A 24,965-nucleotide genomic window follows, 5' to 3' on the forward strand; every position below is an offset into this window, starting at 1 on the left:
GGAGGGGGGCCGGTCGCTGAGGTGAGTGAGCCCCGGCGCCGGGTGCCATGTCTGTCCCCTCTCCGGTTCCCCTCAGCTGCGCCCTGGGCGGGACTGGCCTGCCGTTAACCAGGGTAGCCCTGAGGAGAAACTGGGGTCATGCTTCATCAGCAGAGCCCTCATGAGAGAGTGCAGGATCTCCCCGACATCCTTCTGCTTTCCCCGTTGTTCTTCTTGGCGTTTTATGATCCCGGGTTGAAAATTGTGGCAGCCGCAATGCCTTTGCCGTGCCTGGGGGAGCGGGAAGCGCTGGCCGGGCCTGCCTGGCCCCGGTTACCGGCTGGCAGCTGGAGCCGGGGCTGCGCCACAAGGCCGCGACAAGGTCAGCATAGAATGGGGCTGGGGTCTCTGGTGCGGTGTTTTCCCTCAGCAGGTCTTGGAGCAGCATCCAAGGTCATGTTTAGCCCCTTTTTCTAGAAGCCGAGGAAAGGTGGTTCCTTTTCCAAGGTCATACAGTAGGCTAGTGTGAACAGGTCTCTCTGGTCCGAATTAATTTTTAAGTCCGTCATTCCCTGTAAAGCAAACAAGTGGAGATTGTTTGATACAAGGTGTTGGAGGTGTGCCAGCACTATAATTACCCTGTGACAAGGTGTTAGGATTAGGGATATGGGGGGGATCTCTGACACCAGGAAGGCCAGGCAGCCGTGGAGGCGAGAAAGTGGGGCTAGGCCAGGCACTTTAGCTAGCAATATATGAGGGAAATAAGCAGCAACTCAGGTAAGGCAGCACAGTGTATGAGAGAAAGCATGACTGCTGTGTTGTTAGTTATAGCACAGTAAAATCGCAGGGCTGTCTTCATTTTTTTCCCCTTTATGATTGCACGGTGGTTTAGGAGAGATGTGATTCATCACAGCCTGGTTTTCTTCTGCTTCCAATGATCCAATGAGGAAAAAAACAGCAAAACCAGGCTGTAACATCTGTGTTTGAAGCAAAGAAAATAAATCCCAGATGAGAGAAGAGTCTGATTTTTTTAAGACAAAAAAAGAAAGGCTAATAGGTGGAAGCTTTAGGACTATATGTCCACAGTTGTCAATTCTGACAGGAGAAAAAAAAAAAAATATATCTGGCACAACACTTCCTGGCTTTCATCAGCTTGTTTATGAGACTGTACTATTGTGGTAAATATATTCCTAATTTACTGATTTTTTAAATAAATGAAAATTCTTTATAAATTCTTTATTAAAAAAAAATATAAGCTATTGCTTATAGCACATAACATAAGGTGCCATAAGTAATCCAAAGGAGGAAGGAAAGGGGTATAACAAGAGTATGGGGGAAATGAGGAATAAATGTAAGTCTATCAGGAGTTCGATTTCAGGGGGGGGGTTGCAAAAGTAGAACTAACTGAGAACGTTTTAGAATTGCAAAGGCATAAAAAATGGAAACAAAGGGTACTACAGGTGCTGGAATGAAAAGAATGTTTATGAAAGTACTTTTTGTATTTTTATATGCAAAATTAATGGAGAAAGGAGCCTGAAAGTGAAATTAAAGATGAAGAAAAATTATCATCTTTAGGGCCTAAGAGAATCAAGTAAAAAAGCTAAACTGAGCAGTGAATATCTTTTTCTGATGTTCTCTGTAAATATCTATTATTTTTAGATATTGAGACTGAAAAAAATTTCATACTGTATTGCTTGTGCAGTATCTTGCTCAAGTCTTTCTGCAACCAGTAGAATGAACTAATACTCTTAAGTATCTGTGTCCTTTAAACTGGAAGCCACTGCCATATTAGGGTAACCTGAACCCTTCTCCATCCCCTAGAGAAATCCCATTTTGGTGGTCTCATGGGGGAAGCAATGGTATGTGCCAGCTGTCTTTCTAATACTTTTTGGCACTGCCAAGTGGCTCATGTAACAACAGAGTTCTACCTTGGTTTTCAGCAATGGCATTAATTTGAGCCTTCCTTTTCTGCATGAGTGACAGCTTTCAGAGCGGTTGGGTGCCTTGAATTCTCTCTGGGAGTTTTTGAATCCTATTTCAAATTGCCTTATGAGTTAAAAAGTTATCAGGGGCAGACTGATAGACTGAGGTAAAAATATAGAAAGTGGTTGCATTCTGAAATGAGGGTATAATTATTGTATGGGTATTTTTATGAGGTATTTGATGTTTACCAGAAAGTGTCCATCTTAGAACTGTGGAAAGCAACAGGTGGATGGAAAGAGTTCAATATAAAATGCTCAGCCACAGTACTATGCTCAGCAGGAGTTAGGGAGGATGTGTAAGCATGAGTGTAAGTTCATGCTTCGTTTCTGTGAACCACTGTTTGCCACACAACCAAAAAGAGGCCATGAACTTTGGCAGCCATGTTAGGTAAGGGCAGCAAGATGCCGCTTAGGTGGCCATCCTTTTTCTGGGCAGGAAGTCCTTAAAACATTTGATGATAGCCATCATAGCTGAGGGCAGAATCAGCCTGCTCTACAGCCATCTTAGATAAGGGAAAGGGAAGGGAAGTGACAGTCGCATTTGGCCCCTAAAGAGCTGCTGTCCATTTCAGGATGACGAAATGCAGGAGAGGTAGAGTTTATGTGCATACCTGCCAAGCATCTGGATTTTGGCTTAAGTGTGTCAAAGTGCAGGAGAGATTCTTTAGTCTTAATGACTTAATTAAGATCTGCTGAAGGAAGCCTGTTGTGAATTGTAAACTAACTGTAACTGACTAGAGACAAAAAAAGCTGAGCATCATTATAGGCAACTCGGCACCAGATTTCTGAGTATAGTGCAACGGTGATCTAAAAGGCTACCAGAATATTAATAGACTTCAGATTAAGATTTGTCAGTGGAGACGTGTCCTGAACCAGTTGCTTAGTGGGAGATCCTGACTCAAGAGAGATTGTTACATTTTAAATGAATGAGGCAAGCTGTATAGCAAAAGTTCAGTTTCTAGTATAAAACTTGATGCAAACTGGTAAAGAGAACAGAATAAATAGGTAAGGAGAAAGTTGGAGATGCACAGTTTTCCACTGAGTTCTTATCCCTGAAACTCATTCATCAGTAATTTACTAAATGAATTTCATATTGATTTTCAGCAATACAACAAATTCTATGTATAATTGCACTCTTTTAAGCCATACCAAATTTTAAAATATGACAGTCTATGAAGGCATTTACTGCTACATAGAGCATATGGAAGTATATAGAAAAGTTTGAACTGTTATTTACATCCTAATGTATCCTTTGCAAAACAAAATTGCCTCAGAAGCAACTTCTGAGACATTCAGAATCAAGCTGAACTGTCAAAAGTGTAGAACTGTTTCAGAGCAATAGGTTCATCTTCCTGGAGCTATAGATGTGTCAGTTTGCATGTTGACACTACAAAAATGTGGTTCACAGCAATCACTTTGTGTCCACTAGAGGACTGGGGGGAGGACTAGCTGCATGACATGTCAGACTGACTAGGTCAGACCAATATTTGGTGATCTGTGGTTGCTTTTGAGTTGCAGGGACTGAAAATATAATCACTTTTTTCTTAAGTAGGAAAAGTGGTCTCACAAAGCAAGCTCATTAAGGAATGGCAAGATTATTGTGACATTGTGGTGGTTCTAGAATTTGTTGAAATATTCTGGTTGCAATTCTTGACAAAATTCACAATATTCTGTGCATGGATGATCGCACCTGTCACTGGACGGTCACAGGAGTAAATGGTGCAGTTGCAGTGTATGTCAAGACAGCAACAATCCCATTTGAATTTTTGGATACCTGTTTGTTTTAGGAGCTTCTGAATACATATACATTCTACAAATGTGTTCTCTAGCAGCGTGTTTCTGTCCATGTTGGTGTGTCATGAGAAGTAAATGGAGTGAAATGTTCTCTGAATGATGATCATTACCAGAAAATAGCAGGTATTTGCTAATAGGTTATTTGCCAGTTTCATGATAGCATTGAAAAAGAGCCAGATTGCCCTAGATTAGTAAAGATCACAGATAACAGAAAGCCTGTAATATATCTAAGAGCTGATTTCCACTTCAGTTTTAACGAAGTACTTTGCTACACAGTTTGAACCACTATGTAAACCACTTTGTAGAAGACATTGGTATGTGTGTGCTTGACCAGAGTCCCTCTGCTTCCAGTGGCAGTGGTCACACAAAATCCTTTTTATAAGCTCACTGAGCTCCTCCTTAAAACTTACTGGGACTTTACTCCCCAATCCTCGTGTTGGAAAACTTTGTTCAAAACCTGACTTCTCCAGTGATTAGAAAATTTATTCTAATTATCAGCCCAGATTTATTGAAGGGTGGTTACACTTTCTTGTAGCACTATCATTGTTCTCTAGTTTCAGACTTACTTTCTGTTCCTGATCTTTTAACTCTGACTGATTATATAAAAAACAAGTGCATTATATCTCAGCTTCCTTTTGAAAGAATGAAAAACTCAACTGGCTTAATCCTCTCTTGTCATGTAGATTCTCCATTTATCTGGTTGTCATGCAGACCTTTCCCTGATCCCATTTCTAGTTTGCATTAAGCTTACTAAAAGATACTTGTACCCAGTATGTACTTGTAATAATGTAACAGACAATTATATTAATGTAATATACATAGTAAGCATATGTTGAATATACTGTTTAATTTACATTAGATATTGAATATATGCTTATATTTATACAGTTATATATAAAATACATTGTTTATAAATGTACTCTATATATCCTGTCTATATATACCAGTTTTATGTCAATAACATGTATATGGTATATATAAATAGTATAACATAACATGCATACTATTAATACAGTGTTATGCTAACGTATAACTAATCTTACATACAATGTTTCTTCATTTCTAATGAAATTAGGTAAGCTGGTATATCTGGCATTTTCATTGCTTTATCACACAGTTATCCTGTAACCTGTTTTTAGTTGCTTTTCTGTTAATATGAGGTGGACTTTTTGAAATGTTTGCATTCATGTTTTGTGGCTGTTTGAAAAATAAGGAAAAGTGTTGTAAAAATAAGCATGAGATTTCTGGGTCTTGTTTGTTTGTTTTAAATAAATGTATTTATTAGACCAGATCTAGTTTTCAGATGCAAGTAAAGTATTGCTTTAAACTGAAATCTCAAGGAGGGGGGCGGAGGGGGAAGGTGAGATGAGCAAAAGATGTTTATCCATTTTTTTGGTGTTACTCAGTGGATGTGAACAGCCTGCAGAGTCACTCCCTACTGAAGCTGATGGAAATTGGCCAGCCAGCAGCCAACACAACATTTGCTGCTACCTGATAGAAAGCATCCTGCTGAGAGAGGCGGAATAGAGCAGTAGCGATAGCAGCTGTAGGAGCAAGATAGAGGGTGGAAGAAAGCAAGATAGGCTCAAATGCCAAACGGTTTTGGCTCTTTAGAATCCAGCTGTCCTACACAGGCTTACACTCATTTTTATTCCAGCAACTGACGTCACAGGGGATGCTTTTTCTAGAAGATGCTCTTGTGCAAACCCCGCCGAATATGTATATGAACAGATTGCTGGCTTTCTGCAAAATGAGGCGGAGTTCATACAGCTTTGTAAGGGCAAATTCCATATGCAGAGTCCTACTGCTCTGTGAGACTGTATTGCAATATAGCAAAGCATTCTCTGTTAATAGGTTCTCAGCTCTGAAGCCTGTATTTTGTCCTGCGCTGATACACTTCTTGAAGGAGAAAGCAGTCAATTTCAGTTCTTCTAAAGATTACACTACTTAAAATGCATGTCGATTTTTTTTTTTTCTTACACAACTGACATCCTTTCTCAATCGAGGAAGATCTTTGCGTTTTACCAAAACTAAAATGTATTTGAAATGGCTAGGTGAAAATCTTCCTGAACTTAATGTTTTCCTAGTAATTAGGAATATCTTCAGTAGGTGAGAATCCTATTTTTTTTTTTCAGTGACTACTTTCTCAAAGATCCTGTCTCTATTCTCTGAACTTTCTCTTGCTGAAAGTTTAGTTCCATTAAGCAGCAAGTGGAATTAAGTTATTGGGTATTGTTTGTCAAACAAAATGAGCAGAGAATACCAGTCTGAAGTACTTTATTCTTCTTACTTGTCTATGTTTATACTTTCTGTTCACATGAAGACTTAGAAATAGATGCCAGCAAAACCCAAAAGGGAATACATGATAATAGTAGCTAAAATGTTGTTCTGCCCATGATAGCAAGAATGGAAACAGGGCAAGGCTTGTAAGAAGCTGTAAGGTGGTATCTTCTCTTAAACCAAGCGATAAGGCTTTTGGCCAGGCCCTGTCTCAGCTCTTAAATGGAAACAGCAAATGAAATAGCACTGCAGAATCATTGCTCTGAGTTTAACCTGATGAAGCTGTGTCTTAGTCATGTCTTATTTTGGATAGTAATCTTTTACAGAACTTGGGAGTTAACTACTGGAGAAGTTTGTGAATCTTAACCTGGCATCATGGTAAAATACCTGAAGCAACTAGAGACAGCAAGAGCCTTCCTGTACAGCCACTCCCGCTGCACGCTACCAAACTCCATTCATATCTTGGTTTATATCTAAAATTTACTTTGCCACAAATGGTTTGTGATAACTGAAAGCGGCTATATCTTAAATTATTACAATGATAATTTTGTGTATTACAATTTTGTCTGAGTTGTATGTTTGTTCTTCCTTTGTCTAGGAAATTACTATCATGATCAAAGCATACTTTAAAATTTCTAGTAGTTTGGTTTTGATAGATAAACAAATATTGTTAATGGGTGTTAAGGAAGCAGTGCATCTGAAGAGGTGTAATTTCTCTATTAAGTATGTACAGATGTGGTGTCTCGGGTTTAGTATTTGCAACTTCTGTTGGGGAAAAACCAGCACGTAGAATTCAGGCAACCTGCCTGTCTGCATCTGCTACGGTTTCGGCTGTTCCAGTAGCAGTCAACCAAAAGTCTAGTGTGAGTAACTAAGTAAGTTACGGGTTGGGTGGGGGATTATTTTTTTTCCCCCTAATAAAGTAGCTATTTAGCACTTTCAACTCCAGAAAACGTTTCCTACTGAAATATAAATGGGACATGGATTGCGCCAAGAGCATTTGAAAGCTCTTTTATTATTAAATAAAGAGCTTGGCTTTTGGCTAAGGCACTAAAATAGGTTTTAAAAGATTTGGATGCTTTCACTTTTTATTATTCCAATTTCCTATGCAGGGCAAAGCTCCCCAGCCGTTAGCCTGTGCGGAATTTCCGCGGGCTCCCGAGCGATGCGCAGCGTTGCGCGGGCCGCGGTGCGGGCACGCCTGCGGTGCCATTCATGACCGAGCACGGCCCCATCCCACCCGGGGGTGCTGGGCGCCGACGGCCAAACGGGGACAGAGAACGGAGATCTACCTGCCCGCCCGCGCGTTCCCCCGCAGAAGCGCCGGTGAAGGCGGGCGCCGTGCGCGCGGGGGCGGTTGCTCGGTGTGACCCCCGCGCGGCGCGAGCGGCGGCTGCCCGCGGGTGGGCGCTCCGAGGGCGGCGGGGCCGCCCGTCCCTTCCCGCGCGGGCCGCGGGGGGGAGCTGCGCGCCTGGCGCGCCCCCGCCGCCCCAGGAATGGTTTGGGCTTTCCGGCTCCGCTCGCCCCCTCCGCTCCGGTGCCCGCTTGGACTCTCCCGCTTCAGGCGGCTCCAGTCCCCGGGGGAGCGCGGCGGGGGCGGTGCGCCGGAGGTCACGTGACTCCCCGCGGCGGCGCTGGGGCTGGGGCCGGGGCCGGGGCCGGGACCGGGACCGGGACCGGGACCCAGGCCGGGGCCGAGGCCGAGCCGGGAGCCGGGCCGGCAGCGCCATGTCGCTGCGGGAGCGGAGCCCGGGCGGCGCCGCTGAGGCCGGGGAGGACGCGACGGCGGCGCTGGCGGAGCCAGATGGCCCGGACCGGTGCCTGTCGCTGCTGCCCTGGGACCGTTTCTCGGCCTGGCTGCACTGCGTGTGCGTGGTGGGCTTCGACCTGGAGCTGGGCCAGGCCGTGGAGGTGCGTGAGGCGGCGGCCGCCGGGCTCGGTGGGCTGGCAGGCACCGCTCCCCCCCGGGGCGGGCGGCTCGGCGGCGGGGCCCCGCCGGAATCGGGTACTTCCTCTGGTGCCGGCGTTGCACGGCGGCGGGGGGAAGCCGGGCGGCGTGCGGGGGGAAGCCGGGCGGCGTGCGGGGGGAAGCGCGGTTGTGCAAAACCCCGAAAGGCGGCGGGGGGGCGGGGGGGACGCGGCAGCTGTCACGGAGCCTCAGGTGAGTCCGGTTGTGCTCAGCAACCGCTTTCCATTATGCTGGTGCCAGGATCTGTGTTAAATACCTCGTCGGTTTCTTTATACACGAATAGCACCCCTTTCCGTGACATCTTGACGTTAAGATTTTAAAAGAGCGTAATAATAACGTGAATGCAAGTGGTCTTCCTCATTAGTGTTCTCGGGATCGCAGGGGTTATGCAAATGCGTTCTCTGAGTGTTGGAAGCAGCATGCTGTGGCCGCCGGGTGCGGGTGCCACTGACGGGCTGCAGGTGGTGGCTCCCGGCTGCTCCCGCACCGGGTGCAACGGGCGGGCGGCGGTGACACTGCCCGCGGAGCTGCGCTGGGACTGCTCGGGCTGGGAGAGAAAGTGGAAAACAGAATTTTCATTTGGATCGGTTTCACATCCTGTTCCACCCTCTTCCCCATGCGGCTGTGCAGCAACGGGTGTGCAGGGAGAAAAACCTTGTCTTTTTCGCTTTCTCTTTTTCTTCTTTTTTTTTTTTTTTTTTAATTAAAGTGGTGCTGGCATGAATGTATGCCACACTGGCCTAAAAATTCAGCCAAGCTAGCTATTACAATATTTAAAATAATGGCATTGATACGCATTGTTGGCTGCAAGCGAAATGCAAATAAAAACCCAGCATACTGTGCTCATCATCTAAGTTCTGTTCGCTTGACGCTTTGTGGTATTGTTAGCAGCAAAGACAAGAGTTTGTTTATAACCTGTGGGTTAAGGAGATAATGTGCTCAGTGGCTGAGGGAAGCACGGCGTAGCCACTGTCCTGTCTGCAAATAACTCTGTTAACAGTGGCGTTAATCTTAGTTGAATGCATGCATAAAATGAATGTCCACATAAGATGGCCACATAACTAAGGCCTGTTATGTTGCTGCAGTAAGAATAATTTCAGTTTATGTTGCTGCAGTAAGAATAATCTTAGTTTCAGTTGGCGTTGTGGGAAGATACACTGTCTAGTGAGGGAAAGGAGCATGGGTTCAAGCCTGGTCTGTACTCCAGTCATCTGAGTAGATCATTTCAGCATCATTCAACTGCTGAGTTACGTTGGAGTGTATTGCTTAGCATAAGATAGCATAGCAAAATGTTAAGAAATTAAAAAAAGGTGATGATAGGTTTAGTAAATGCAGTATGCAGGTATTCCATTCATATGTCTGCTTCTGGATGTAGTTATACCAATAGTAAGTTGTATGGCTGGACATCTTTGAACAGAAGACTGAGGGAAAAAGATACTGATTGGAACACTGTATGGCCTGGGGATAGAAAGTCTGCTTAAGTCGGAGACCAGCTGGGGGATATATTTGTTGTTTTCTATAGAGCAGGAAATACGTTTACTTATATTTTGGTGAACAAAATTACATTAGATAACTGGATGTTAGCGTTACGGCAATACAAGGACTCGAGACTAAGTTAGTGTTCTTGCATTGAACTTCTGTTCTTGGATAAGCTTGCATCTGTGGAAGCCCTGAAACCTTCTTTGAAACATAATCTTTGAATTTATGTTGAATTTCCTCTGCTTACAAGCTAGCCACCCATTTTGCGGGTTTTTTTGAGGAACAGCTTAGCTGAAATTTAAGTCTCAGTTTTGTCCTCTTTCCTGTATGTTGTTTTCTCACTTACTTGCATAATCACTGATTTTATACATGCATTGGTGTTAGTTTTTTTTAATGATGGTGCTTCCATATCTTATGTTGTGTTGCAGCGTTCTTGATTTCTGTGTTGTAAAAACTTAATAAATAAATTTACTACTTTTCTGTCAGTACAGAAGCCATGGCTTTTTGAGTGTATTCCTTGAGCTTTCACAGTTCCCAGCTCTCATTTGGGTCCAGTGTTTATCCTTCAAGAGTTGCTAGTGATATAAAGGATGTTTTGTGATTGAATTTTGATGACTGCCACCTAACTATGCATTGCAACAGATTTCAAACAATAAACGTGTTGTTAGGTTTCTATGCTGCATTTCGTATGTGCAAGTTAAATTGAAAGGATGTACTCTTGCTCTCTTTTGAGACCTGTTGCACCAAAAATATCAAGTACTCTGAATTTTTTAATGCATCTCTGTGGTCTCCAACTGGCATCCAGTATACCTTGTAAAGATGGGTGATCAATTTAGCTTAAAAACATATGAAAAATAAGAACAGAAACATAGTATTAGTAGCTTACCGTTGAAAATAGCCTAAGGCTAGGCAGGTATTTGAGGGCTGTGTCATAAAAGTATTTAATAAAAGCCTACTGTTTATACCGTTTATTTTCAAATAAAATAATACTTTTTTTTTTGTAGGTAATATATCCTCCACATTCAAAACTCACCGATAAAGAGGTGAGTCATGGTTGCTGTGTAAGTGTATGATTTCTTTTTAAGTTAGTAATTTCAGGATATATAACGGCTCTCTCTTCTTTTTCCCACCCTTCAGAAAACCAATATTTGCTATTTGTCTTTTCCAGATTCTAATTCAGGTAAGTGCTTCCTTCACTTCTTCACTCTAGTCGTCTGTTGTTGGAGTAAGCTGTGTTAAAAAAGATAGAATTTGACAGTATATATTCATGGTTTTAGATTGAATACTTAAATGAACATCTTGATTAATACTGCAATACAGAAAATTTGCAAATAAGGTTAAATATGAAACTGTAATTGCCTGTATTACAGTAAGGTCTGAGAATTCTTTTTTATTTTATGCAAGTGAAGTATCAGGAATGTGCATGTGTAAGACCTTCCAGATGACACACATGCAGATGTTTCAGAATACTTTGCAAGTAAAGAATGAACATCTTAATCTCGCTTTTAAACAAAATAACAACATTGATGTTGTAGAAACGAGTCACAGAATTTGAATAAAGCAAATGGAAGGGATGTGGAGGAACCCTCTCCTCATAACGGAATAAATGTCTATTTTTCTAAATTCATAACAGTGAAACTGACTTCTAAATTCAAAAGCATTTAGAAAGAAAACTTGTGAAGGGAAAACCTAGGTTATCTTACATCTTCTCTATTCTTGATGCTTCTGTCGCTGTGTGTGGTCCTGCTTGCTAAATTATTTTTTAATCTAAACCTCTACTGTTCTGCTGCCAAAGAGGAACTGGAGGCATGTGGCTGATGACTTGGACTACTTGCAAGAAGATATGGCAGAAGTACAGACGCTTCCTTTCTCATTTATTTCTTTACAAAAGTCAAAACCTGTAGTAACAGATTTGTCCCTATAACTGCTCTTACTCTGTGCTTTTGGTTGCTCTGCAGCATAACCACCCTGATACGAGGTGATGCAGACGTGTGCTTTTAATATGTGTATGAGCTCTCTTACATAGTTTTACAAAATATCTTGGCTAATTCTTCCCCTATGTCTTAATGTCATTAAAATGAAGATATTTTCCCTGTTCTGGATTTCCTGTATGTAAACAGAGGAAGAGCTTCTTTCTGTTATTGAAAGAGAAGATGAGTCAACTGTATCTTCCTATTACTCTCATTAACGGTTATAAATCTGTCCAATCTTCAAAAGGTGTATTGAAGGTAAAATATAACGCATTAGGAACAAAAGCTGATTTTTATTTATTTATTTTTTCAAATAAGAGTGCTAGTAAAATTGATTTTAGGAGAACAGGTATATGGTAGGGACGGTTTACTTTCAGCAGGAAAAAATCCCACGTTTTTGCCATTTATAATGTGCCTATTAAAAACCTGTAGATTCTTCATCATTCATGGTAGGTTGAAGTTTCAAATTATGCAGAGGGATTCCCTACATAAAACTTGTGTTGTAGAAATTAGTTGGGAGTGTATGCTGTCAGTTACAATTATTTTTTCATCAGAGGCTAGAACATAAAATAAAAGCTTTGTGTAATACAGCAGTGAAGGAAGTTACTAGTTTGCAGCTAAATTTGAAGTCAGTCTTTTTCGTAGGTTTTCGTGGCTCAAAAGATAAATTCAACTTTTTTTTTCTTTTACGACTACAAATAGATATCATTCTAGGACTTGTAGTGGCTATGAATTTAGGGGGGGAAATGGATTTAATCAGTTACTAGATCACAACACTTTCTGTGTTTTTTAAGCTGAATTTCCTAGTGCAGTTGTCTTTAGAATAATGCTTTTGCATTTTCTGCATGGATAGCTGAAGAAAGAATAGACATTTACCAATCTTTTCAAATTCCACATAGCGGAAGAGCTTGTTAAATAATAAGTCATCATATTATGAAAGATATTTCAACATATTAATAATTAAGGGTTATTTAGTTTTAGGTCTCCTGTGTATAGCTTTTTATAACTGCTTTTTTCTTTTTGCTTTGGATGAAGCAAACTAGCTATGAAAGCTTGGAGCACCAATTTAGTGCTGTGTCACTGGCAGGTGCGGTGCTTTTTCTTGTTGTGCTTGGATCCATATTGTTAAGCACTTGCTTTAGTTACTTATTTGAATTGAATGGTTATCTCATAATAATTATTTCTACTTCTGGTTTTGTTTTGGTGCATTGTGGGTTTCCTGCTACAACTTCAAGGGGTTCTAAGACTCAACCTGAATGTTCTGAACATGCCAGTATTAATCCACGCTGCCAGTTGCACAGCCAGTGAATTTGGCTCCGGGTTTAGGGTGTCTGTGGCTGCTGCAGCAGCATGTATCTGACTAAAAGAGAAGAAGATTAAATTGAGCTTTTAAATCTGGAGAATGGAGCTCTGCCTTACATCAGCCAGTGCTGACTGACTAAACAGTAAGACAGGGCAGCTGTGAAGAATTCAGATGTTCAGTAGTGACTTAATGATTTTTTTTTTCTTGGAGGTCTTTGCAAATTAATGTCTGAAAGCTGTAAGAGCAAAACACTAATGAAGAAATTAGATTCAATATGGAGAAGCAAGTGTCCTTTGCTAGCTGGAAACTTACTACTTCAACAATGGCTATAAGTTTAATAATAAATTATTTTTTATACTTACTGACATAAACGTTTACAATGGTGAAGTTAGTTTGTTTACTACAGATTGGCAGTGCTCAGGAGGTTGTCTTCATTGTGTTCATGTTAATAGCAGTGCATTCCAAAGGGACTTTTTTTTTTTTTTTGCAGGTTTGCTAGAGTGAGTAATGTATCTGCATGATGTTAAGATTCTAGCAGTCCCTCTTGTTGCTATTTCCCTGAGCAGTACATTCTGTTTAGCTTGCATAGTTTCTACTTGAACTAAAGTTTTTTTGAGCTCTTTTAATAGCAGACAACATTTGTAATGGTGAGAACATAGCCATGAGTGTATCTGTGATAGGAGTTCTGATATTGCAGTTCTCCTGTTCCACCTGGAGTAAGTTTCTTTGATATCTGCTAAGAACTTAGGCCAAGTTTATTTTCAGACTGCAAATAGTCGCTATACTTAGTTACGTTTTTCTTTCAGAAATTAATTTTGATAGAAATGAGGGGAAACTTAACTCACTGGGAGTATTACTGGGAAGTAGTGCTTGGTGTCACTCAGTTTTCCACAGCTACTTCTGTGACTTTCAAAAACAGTAAGTCTTAGGCCCGCAAGTGGCGTTACAAGAGATCAGCATAATATACTCTTACGGAGTGACTTACGTATGAACTGTTTGGTGCCAGAAAAAGGCTAAGCATGGTGATTCTACAGAGAAATGACATGTGGTTAAGATGATCAGAACTGTACAGACAGACCAATAAAATGTGTAATAACAGTAGGAGGACAGCCATTAGTAGATCCATTTAAGGACATGAGTCTAATACACTCACTGTGAGGCAGAGTGACTTTTTTCTTGCTGAAGGTGGGATATTTATTGTTGCTAAAGATGTCAAATTTTTCAGTTACAAAAACATAAATGCATAAATGGTCACAATAGTAGGGCACAAGAGCAGTGTAAAATAAACAAATCGAAGTTTTTATACCTCTTTGACTGTAAACAAGGCTCAAACTCCGAATACTGTCTGTCTCTTTGTTGTTTATCTCTTCCCCATACATAGGTTGTCTTGGGGACACGCAATTTTGTTTTAGATTTCGACGGTCTCCTGGAAGGAAAGTCTCACTGTGTTGTTTTTTGGACCAATTGGATAGAGATCTACCAGTTTACTTAAAGGTTGGAAATAAGAAAAAATGAAGTTAATTTCTTTCGGGTAATGTTAATTTATGGGTCTTCACGCTTAAATGTAATGCTTGAAAAACAAAATCTCTGAACTGGATATCCTGAAAGACAAAGCTCAGCAAATGTGAGTTCCATTAACTATTCTTTAAGTTTTATTACTATGGATTTTGGACTGCAAGGAATTAAGTTGAGGACCAGGCCTGTTTTGTTACTGACTAGAGACTTGTAGATCAAGTTGTAAAAACCATTACCTTTTTTGAAATCTGAAGTGCTTTGTAACTTAAAAAAAAAAAAAAAAAAGTTGAGATGTCTCTCTGTTTCCACCCTTCATTTTTTGGAGATGTCACGGTTATCTAAAAGAAGTAATGACCAAAAAGTTGTTCTCATTGTGTCCTTGTGGTATATTGAGGCCTTTAACTATGTTGGTGGGAGTCTGATTCTCAAACTCAATTTAGATCTGCTTATATGGCAAATACTTGAATTCCTCTTTGTAAGAAGGATGAAGGTGATGTTTTATCTTTGAATTGTGGAAGCATGCTCTCACATATCTCTTACAAAACTAATACATTGAAAGACTAGTTTTTTTATCATTTCAAGTCAGGCTTTTAAGGTTTTTAACTGCTAAAATCTGTTAAATGCTGTTTTGCAAAATTATGAGTGTTGATTTATTCCTCAGGAAATTAATTCTATTTTTGCTTTCATGGTGTGTCAGGAGAATATGATTATAAAAATAGTAAAGCCAGAAAGCACAGCTGTTTCCATTTCTCTTTGAAGTACTTATTTTTAAAAAAATGCCAACAAACAAAGTAATCCTTCTAGTTTATTGTATCTAATCAACTTTGGAGCTTGCAGGGAAATAAGCTTTTAAAAAGCATATCAAATGCTTCAGAACGAAGGACAGTATCAGGTTGTTGTATTGAGTTATTTCATTTCTTTCACAGAAGGATTCAGCATATTACTATGGCTATGTATATTTCCGACAAGTTCGAGACAAATCGTTAAAAAGAGGCTATTTCCAGAAGGTAATTTCAGTTCTTTTAGGAAAATATTAATTCAGAAATTAATTATTTTTCAGTGACCTCAGAGGAGCAGGAAGAGTATCTTGCTCTCTTAACTAGATTAATTTTTGATTTATAGTAAATTGGTCTAATTTTATATCAGTTAAGCTATGTTCCAGCTTCACTGTCTGAACAGAATTTTTTTTGTGTGTTTAAAAACAAACAGTTGGGAACTTCGGGGAATTGTTTGGTTGCAGTTGCCTGTAGTCAAATGTGTGGTTAACTTGCATGTGTGGAAAAAATCACACTTGACATTCTCTGCAGATAACCAATAGAACTGCAGTAGAACTGAGAGCAAGGGTGAAAAAGTTATATTTTGTTTTGTTATTCTCTGTTCCAGTCACTGGTCCTCATCAGCAAGCTACCTTATGTCCATCTCTTTCGCACCATGCTTAAGCAAATAGCACCAGAGTATTTTGAAAAAAGTGAAGCTTTCCTGGAAGCAGGTAACGATACAATTATGTACTCTTACAGTATTGCATATTTCTTTTGGAGAAATAACAAACGACACTGTCACATTCTAGTTTGTCTTTCTGTCTTCTTGCAGGGTAGAGGGTTGAAACTTTAGCAGACTGGCTGAATTTTTAGATTATTGAACAGAGATAATTTAATTTTGGGATCCTCCATGGGAGAGTTGAAGCTTGCCCCTAAGAAACATAGATCTAGGGTTTTGTTGTGCGTTTCAGGATCAGTTCAGCACAAGTAGCTGATGGCAGTGCTTAGTTTGCACTCTTCACAAGTTGAGTCCTTTGGGGCATTCTGGCAACTTTTGTTAAGCAACCGTACAAATGTCCTCTTGCATGGGGTTTTTTTTTTGCATTATTTCTTTTTTGTTTGTTTAGTTGGTTTTTGACCAGAGGGAAAAAGCAACAGGGCGGCACTGATAACAGGTGCCTCAGCATTACCTATAGAACTTCAAGAGCCAGAGGGCCAAAAGGGAAAATTATTTGCTCTTTGCCTAGCAGTGCTGTGTTCTTTGTACTGTCTGCCCTATACAACATTCATGTCTTTGTGCTTTCACTGAACAGCAATTTGTGGAAACCATTCTTGGTGAAGGAATTGTACTTTTTAATCACCCATAGATAAACAGGGTTTTTTTGACAGATTGTATTATGAACAAAATAAGCTCATTAGAAACTGCTAGAAGTAGTGATGATATTCATAATTGTTTACAACAAAATGCTGACAGACTTTCTAGGTGAGCTAGAAAGCTAGCTTTTTCCTTAACTACTTGTGTTTATCTGTTCTACAGTAGCTAATGTACATAACTGTGTGTGTCTTTTTCAAATTTTCTTAATATATATCTTCATGATTTCTCATATAACATTTCTTCAACTAATTGGAAGTCTAGTTGCTACATAAAAGGGAAGGCAAGAGGATACTGTTCTCTTGAAATTAAAAACTTCATGGTTTTAACAAAATAATACATTAAGAATGTCAAAAAGGCTGTAAAACTTAAGAGTTTAAGTGATCAACAGATAAATAGAACTGTTGTGGGTTGTCAGCACTGATTTAAAATCGCAGTGTGCACAAAGGTGGCTACAGTATCGTGGGTTACAGCATATATAAACTAGTTATAAATTATACTTTTTCTTTAAGTTTGTAGCGATGTTGATCGTTGGCCAGCACCAATTCCAGGGAAAATACTGCATTTGCCTATAATGGGTATTATAATGAAGGTAAATACTCCTGCACTTAATTTTCTCTGAGAGTGTTTTCCCCTCCTTTTACTGTACAGGTACTCACTGTATTCTGCCTTGTTTTCAGAGTAAAGTTCTGGGAGCTCTTGATTAGATTCCTTGATTGGGGGGAGGAGGGGAAGATCTTTTATGGTGCATAGGTTAACATGTAATTTCTGTAGATAACTAAAAAGTGATGTTTCCATACAACTACCAATTGCAGTGTCTATTATCCTTCTGGACTATGCATTCTAGGAGACTTTAATGCTAATTATATTTGTCAAATCAAGCATTAAGTAACACTTCAAAATACTGAGAACTAAGTTCCAGTCAGGCAAGTTATTAATTATATTGATGACAATCGTTCTTGTTCCTGAAGTTTTAACAAGTAAAAATCTTTTTTGGCCTGCACACCAGAAACTAATTTCTTGGTCTGTTGATAATTTTCAATGAAAGTGAAATAAGTCTGAAAAATGCTATTAAAGACATTGTATATAGTGCATGGGGAAGAACTGTAGACGTTAAAAGTTGTTAAGAACTGGGCTTCTGGGAGCCATAGCATCTTCATATGAAATGCAATTAAATGGATTTGATGGATCCAGAGGTTACAGTCGGAAGTACATTCTTAGCAGGTACTCTCAGGTTTATGGCTAGACGCGTGTACATCACCAGGGAGTGGAAAGAGAAGTTTCTGAAGCTGTTCTGAAAGCACAGATTTAATAAAGCAGTGTTCTGGATGCTGGGTGGTAATGATATGAGTGTCAGGTATGTCTTGTTTGGGTATTGCCTGCATTTATCTCATCAGTAATTCTTATCCATGACAGTTGGAATTGTGTTCCTAAACTGAGTAAAACCATAATTGCCATCCTCGGTGATACTGTCCCTGTTTTTCTAACACTGCTGGAGCAGTCAGATTTAATTCTTACATATAAATTGCTTCCAGTATGATAAAATTTATAGTACTCAGACTTACAGATGCAGACTGAGGTCAGTGAAATGTATTTAAGTTGTTCAGCCTATTTGGATTCTGCCTTATACCCGCCAGGATGTCTTGATATTTTAGGAGAGGATTTTTTCTAAAAAGTAATTCTGTACCACCTTAAAACCCCATAACCTTATTTCAGATCATTCTCTCCAACATTTTTACTGAAATTGTTGTGATAGTTGTGACTGATGTTACCAATAGTCTTCTTTAACTGAAATACAATTTCATACCCTAATATTCAGTTTGCATTGTAGTACCATGTAGTATTTATTGATTCCTGTAGCGATGATCTGTAGTCTGCAGCTATGTATTAATTGTTATGTGGGTGTTCTCTAAAGTAAGTATCATATGGTAGTATATCCTCTTTAAATGTTACATCTTGTCTAAGTCAGCGTTTTAGGCCTCTGCTGAATTAGATACAAGGAAAAAAAATAATCTTTCTTTTTCTTTCAAAGTTGCGGATTCCAACATACCGTGACAAGCCTGGAACAACACAAATAGTACAGAATATGCACCAGGTAGAGATTAGATCCTTCTGTTGTATGTATCTCCAAGAGAAAGCTAAATATCTGCCTTCATTCTTTTACTTAAAACTTGTTCATAAAAGACTGATAGCAAATCCTTATATACTTTGATAATAATGAAATCCACAGTCTTTGATGCTTTGAGGAGTCTAGAGTTGGATTCTTCATAGGAAAGGTATTCTAACCCAGTTACCCCAAGTGCTTCAGAAAAGGGATATCCTGCCTGGAAGAGGATAGTTGGCTGAAAAAATTACTGAACTTGAGCATCCTTTTAATGGGTGAAACTATACTAAACTAGGGCTTTTTGAGGACGAAAACCAAATTTTAAATCTTTAGCCACAGAAGATGGATATAAAAACAATCTCTGTGCCTTCATGTGCTCTATGACTGTTTAAAATAGCTTCGATATTTTACATCTTTTCTGGACTGAAAGTTACATGTCTGTAAGTGGTATGTGTGTGTGTTGGGGGAAATCTTGCTTTTAGCACACAAAATGGGTACTTGTGGAGATAACGTAGTATATACTGCAGTAGTACAGTAGTGGTGAGTAACTAGGGTATATACCATCTACTGTCTGTAAGCATTTAAGGGAGACTTTCATTTAATACCTAGGTATTCTGATGACTAAAAAACAAGCATTGCGATGTCTTTTAGGCAGATGCTCAGATCTCCATGGCTTTACCAACTGTTCATGAAGTAGATCTTTTCAGGTAGGAGTTTGGTCTGATTTATTCCTAATTGTGAATTCCCACAAGTCAAAGATTTATGACATTTCCATAACACATATCTCATAGCTTGCAAGCCAACATTTATCAGTATTATTTTTAATATTCTTTTTCTGTAAAGCTTGCTAAAAAAAATTTCAGACAACATGCAGGCTGAAACTGCAATAAATAAGCAAGTCTGTTAAATGTTCCATTTCACAAGAGAAGTTTTTATTATTCAGATGACTTAAATACTGCTGCAAACTTCCTTTTTATCCAGTCCTTAATAAAATACTATTTCTGGTTATGTTAAGTGTGTTAAAATAACACAATCTGTTTTTAGGTGTTTCTGTCCAGTGTTCTTTCACATTCAGATGCTTTGGGAACTAGTATTGCTAGGAGAACCGCTTGTTGTGATGGCGCCATCACCATCAGAATCTTCGGAAACAGTGTTGGCACTTGTTAGGTAAATGTGGTAGAGCTTCCTAAGTAATGACTGAGTCATTGTAGCTGCACTCAGCTGCAATCTTCATTTGATTTGAATGTAACAAAGCATGACAAATTTTAGATTTGCTTGTGTGTCTCGTGAAATTTTGCACTGTATACACACAACAAGCTTTTCCTCTTTCTACCTTGCAGTTGTATTTCACCATTGAAGTACTGCAGTGATTTCAGGCCATACTTTACCATACATGACAGTGAATTCAAGGAATACACAACTCGCACACAAGCCCCGTAAGTAAATCAAACTTCTTGTGAAGGTGTTGCTCAAAGCCACTTGTAAATAGAAATTTGTTTTAAGATACTGCTTAACTATTCTAAATTTCTGTCATTAGAGAATTACATTTAGACTCCTTACGTAAATAAGATTTATCTTAGAGTGCAGTAATTAGCTGTTTAAGTTTTCGCCCCAGTTAGATAGGATAAAGAAGTTATCAAACAATTGCACAGTTAAACGACATTTGAGCTTCGTAGGATACTTGTGTACAGAATAAGTAAAATGCAAATATGAAAGCAAGAAAAGTTTCACTTTTCCATAAGCGTTTGTCTATGCAGCAACAGCTCTGTAGTAGCACCTTGGAGAATTGTTCTGTACTTGTTTTTATTTTTAAGCAATTGGTAAACAAGGTGACTTCTAGAATTCAACATCCATACAGCTGCTTTGTAAAGTTAATCCAGTCAGTGTCCTAGTTGAGGCAGTAATTTAAAAAGTAAATATCTCTTCACTGAATTTGTTAGAAAAATGTTGTAAATAATTCTGAAATTAAGATTCTTTTTTTGAGAGCATCAGTCTACAAAATCAATTCTCTTTGAAACTGCTTTAATGACACATTTTTCCCTTTTTTTTTTTTTTTTAATCCTGCTCTGATTTTGAGAGCATATACCTCCAATATTTCTTACTATTATGTTATCTAAATGCAACTTGATTTGGGAATGGAGTGCGTGTGCTAGATTCACTGATCTTTTCATAATTTATTTTTTACTAATGTATTAACAAGCAGTGTTGTTGTGTTGGGTTTTTTCTTTATTTCGTTGCTTTTTGTACTGTATTTTTCCTCTCAACAAAGGTGTTGCCAGAGGCACAGCAGTGGAAGAACATACAAACTTAGGCACTATGTTTCAGATTGTTTTCCATGGGAATGGTTGTGCAGTATGTAATTTAGTTTCTAAAAATAATTGCAAGAAGAATTTGGTTAAACTTTAGTAACCCATGTTTAAAAAAATCCATCTGCTGCTCTGTAGCAGAGCAGAAAGGTTGTCCAGTACATATGTTAGTATTTGAAATAGAGCTAGAATTGCACAAGCTTTCTTACAGAAAACAAAAAAAGAATTCAAAGATTGGAAACGGGCTTTTAAAGCAATGGCTCTGAGAAGGGGAAGAATCCAGATGATGCAGATTCTGCCTGTTTTATTAGTGAGAGAGGAGCAAGGTTTTTCATCTTGATGTTTTGATTTGTTGTGCCTTTTCAGAAATTACTTCAGTGGTTTAAAATCAGTATTGGTTCTGGTAAATATAATAGATTAATGCTCCTAAAAGTTACCAAGTAGTTTACCAAATCTTGCTATTATATCATCAGTAGCAATGAAACAAGAGTCCTCATGATTTGCTACCGGTTTACCTTGACCTGGAGAATTATTTGTATGCGTGTAAATGAAAGCCTCACTTGACTTTAACGCTCGAGTTAGTAAAAGAATGTCAATTTGTGTATGTTGGTCCAAACCAATTCTGTGTGAAACTTGCTATTTGGTTCCTACAAAGGAGGCATGAGAAGATTTAAGATGGGTTAGACCTGATCCATTCCTAGAGAGAAGGAGAATGCCTATTGGTTTGAGTTCTTCTGAGCCTTAGTTTGTTATGTTGATTCTTATGATGTGACTATGAAAAGAAGATAAGATAAAACATCATAAGTTGATTTTTTCAGAGTACAAGGAAGGAATCTGTTGGGACGTTGTTATGGATGCTGTTCTTCATTTTGGAAGAAAGATTGTAAATCATGTATGATAACACTGAAACATTTGCAAATCCCAATAAATTTAAGTCAGTAATGCAAATTTGTTTAACAGGATTATTGAAACAACAAAAAATAATGAAACTAATTCAAAGGAGTAGGGAAAAATACTTAATACCTGGAATAAAATGTTTTCAGATGAACATACTTGAACAGCAGGTAGGACTCGAAGTGATTTTTCTGGGGAAAGTTGAGTTGGTGACAAGTGAGAAAAGACTTCTAAGAAACTTGATACAGTTTGGTGCTGCTCATTCTAAAATGGAATGGAGAGAAGAAAATTGTTATTTCCATGGCCTAGACATTTTACTAAGGTACAGAGCTGTGTGATCAGATTTTTCTCCTATCTGTGAATGGCTAATGAATTTTGAGAGAGAGAGAGATCTGTATAATTATAATTAGCGAGTGGAGGGAGGAATGAAAGTTGGAAAAGTTTGGAGGTTAACATAGAAATTGATGCCCAGTTGCCATCATGGTATAGCCAGAAGAATTGAACAAAAATATAAAGAAAGATCACTTCTTGTTTTTCTCCCCACCTCGCCTTGAGAAACAGGGAAGTTAAGGGCGATGTACAGAAAGTGTTTTAAATATCCCAAATTTGAACAGTCTGAAGAAGTTACGATAACCTGTTTTTAATACGGCAGTTCCAGCGAGACTTGCAGTAACGCTTTCTCCTTAATTAACATTTGGCTGTAAAATGGATGGCAGCCATCATATCAGTGCTGTAAATCCCAGATTCTGCAGGCCTATGGTATAGCAGCAGCCTTGTGCTCTTGATGCCTCTTGTTCTCTGGGTGCCCCTATGCATCTTCAAAGCCACATTCGAAGTACAGAGTAGACAGAAAAATCTGACAGGTTGTGAGCTTGGGCACAGTGCTGTTAATGTGCTTGTACTTCATCATTTGGTAACTGCTTTTTAACAGAGAATGCTAAAGTGTCGGAAAGGAAGTTGTGTGTCTTTTTTTTATTATTTTTTTTTCCTTAATCATGTCAGCTGAGCTGTAGCTTTGCTGAGAAGTCTCATACAAACAGCAGTCACGTTGACATGCACATTCAAGCACTGAGATTTTGTTATAATCAAACCTTGAGAAGTGGTAATTTGTCTTTCAAACATGGGTCAAATTCCTATTCATTAAATATCAGATAATACCCTGTTCTCATCATTGCAGTTGGGCAGAATTTAGCCAAGAGCCTAAGCAGATGTCACTTCTGTTCTCCACTATTGTTTAGACTTTAAGATATGCTTGTTTTGCTAGTTTCTAAAACTTAAAAACTTTAATAAACATACTACTGTGTTCTCACGTGCAACTTAAAACGTAACTCTTAAATACAAAAGGAAAACAATTTCAAGTTAAGAATTAAAGTTAACCTTTTGATTTCATTGAGACGGAAGCTCTTACTGTCATATTCTAAACATTGTCATTATTTTTCTAGACCATCTGTCATTTTAGGGGTGACAAATCCTTTTTTTGCTAAAACACTTCAGCACTGGCCTCACATTATCCGAATTGGAGATCTTAAACTTCCAGGTAAAGTAGAAATACCTTCTACACTCCTGTGCAACAAGACTTAACTGTGGCTTATTTATTTACAAACATTTTATTTAGTTCAATTAATTAGTTGAATACTAATCAAATCCTCATGAATGTCAATCTGTCAAGTGAAGTTAGTCTCCCGTGTACTGTATGTCATGTACTGCCAAATCTCATCTATTAAATGTAAAAGGTGGTAATACTCATTATTAATGATGTTTTACTTTTCACACATTCCTGGTTTTGTCTGTCTACCAATAAGGTATTAAAATGAGAAATTATTACTGATGTTAATTTTAGGATGCATGTAACAAACCAGTTACAGTGAGTGCACAGAAGGTAAGAGCCATATGAAAGCTAAGTTTGAATGTTGCAATAACATAAAAAGTTGTTTGTGACAGTATTTTGAGAATATATTTATAACCTGGTGATATTCTGGTAATTATTAATTGTTCAAGCTGGCTGATTTCTTTACATGATTGAGTAGAATTTTAATGTAATCTTTGGATAACATGTCAATTGCTAGCCTGTAATAAAATACTGCAGTACTCTTAATTCCTGAATGTAGCAGTTTGCTGTGACAGGTTCGCTGTTTTGTTCTGGCAGTGGGAATGCATAAATACCCAGTTAGGATAATAAACCATGAAATCCATTTTTGTAGAATATGTTAGAGTCCATGTCTGAATACACCAAATTAATTAAAGATTTCATGCTGTGCCCAATATCATTAGGCAAAGTTTTGCTTTACTTTAAAATATCATGCCTGTCCACCTTCAGAATACCTGTGGGGCTTTAGGGGTTGTGGGGAGGACTTAGCTAGCTGCTGTGTAGTGAAGGTTTGGAAAACAGATTCTTAATTAAACTATTAAACCTCTACAAAGCCATATACACAGGTTGCCTTCGAATTTGATACACAGTCTCAAGTATGAAATTCTGAAGTTTTGGTGCAGGTATGTGAAATGCTTAGTCAGGAAGTTCTAGTGATGTATCTGTCTGACCTGCCTTTAAAAATTTAAATTTTATTCCTTTAGGGATAAGGAGAGGGCTTGTGATTTTTTTTGTTGTTGTTGGGTGGTGTGGTTTTTTTCTCCTTTTCTCCTCACTCTTCAGTTTCAATAGCAATTATATACTGTTACATTTTCTGAAGTTCAGCATCCAACTACATCTAGGCGAAAGGTTCTGATGAGGCTGCAGGACTGTTGTTAACAGGGTTTAGGGTCTTCTGGCTGGAGGAGGCTATATTTGAAAAAGAAAACCAAAAACCTTAGTTTGGCCTATGAAAAAGGGACTTAAATTTTCTTTTACAACACTTAAATCCATGGCTACTGTTTTAATTTCTTGTGTACAATTTATGTCAGCACAGGTACCAAAGATTTGTTCCTGAAAGCATTTACCCTAAGGGGAACAAAGGAAGAGGAAATGAAATTTGAAATTAATGAAACAGTCATTTACTGCTATATAGTCAGTATTTTTCTTTGGCTACTTTGATTCAGAAGGTTGTACTGCCGGTTTTTTGGTTTGGTTTTTGGGTTTTTTTTGCTTTAAACAGGGAACCCTTATATGAATTGAAAAGCCTGTATGCTGTTACTCATATGTTTACTGAATGTTTCTGGATATATACCTGGATGTTGCCAGTGTGTCTTAATGCTTCTTACAGTATTAGATAGTCTTCTAAATGAAAGTATCCATTTCTAAAAATCAGTGCAATGTATAGCACATC

General features: G+C 38.7%; 1 protein-coding gene across 3 annotated transcripts in view; it reads left to right on the plus strand.

The window, feature by feature from the left end:
• The first annotated feature begins 7,527 nt into the window (after nt 1-7,527).
• Nucleotides 7,528-24,965, plus strand: part of DENND6A (DENN domain containing 6A) — a 28,347-nt gene continuing 10,909 nt past the window's right edge. The window contains exons 1-12 of one of the 3 annotated variants that reach the window (XM_055804613.1): nt 7,528-7,946; nt 10,488-10,526; nt 10,621-10,663; nt 14,138-14,250; nt 15,198-15,278; nt 15,655-15,760; nt 16,914-16,993; nt 18,434-18,496; nt 19,157-19,212; nt 19,550-19,672; nt 19,846-19,941; nt 23,148-23,242. In XM_055804613.1, the coding sequence (XP_055660588.1) occupies nt 7,764-7,946; nt 10,488-10,526; nt 10,621-10,663; nt 14,138-14,250; nt 15,198-15,278; nt 15,655-15,760; nt 16,914-16,993; nt 18,434-18,496; nt 19,157-19,212; nt 19,550-19,672; nt 19,846-19,941; nt 23,148-23,242 (1,078 nt within the window). In that variant the 5' untranslated portion in view covers nt 7,528-7,763. Of the gene's footprint in view, nt 7,947-10,487; nt 10,527-10,620; nt 10,664-12,917; nt 13,473-14,137; nt 14,251-15,197; nt 15,279-15,654; nt 15,761-16,913; nt 16,994-18,433; nt 18,497-19,156; nt 19,213-19,549; nt 19,673-19,845; nt 19,942-23,147; nt 23,243-24,965 lie in introns of those variants that run through there. The other 2 variants (XM_055804612.1, XM_055804614.1) reach the window with 2 other exon arrangements.

Source organism: Falco peregrinus, chromosome 5, assembly GCF_023634155.1.
Source record: "Falco peregrinus isolate bFalPer1 chromosome 5, bFalPer1.pri, whole genome shotgun sequence".
In the NCBI taxonomy this organism is placed as follows: Eukaryota; Metazoa; Chordata; class Aves; order Falconiformes; family Falconidae; genus Falco; species Falco peregrinus.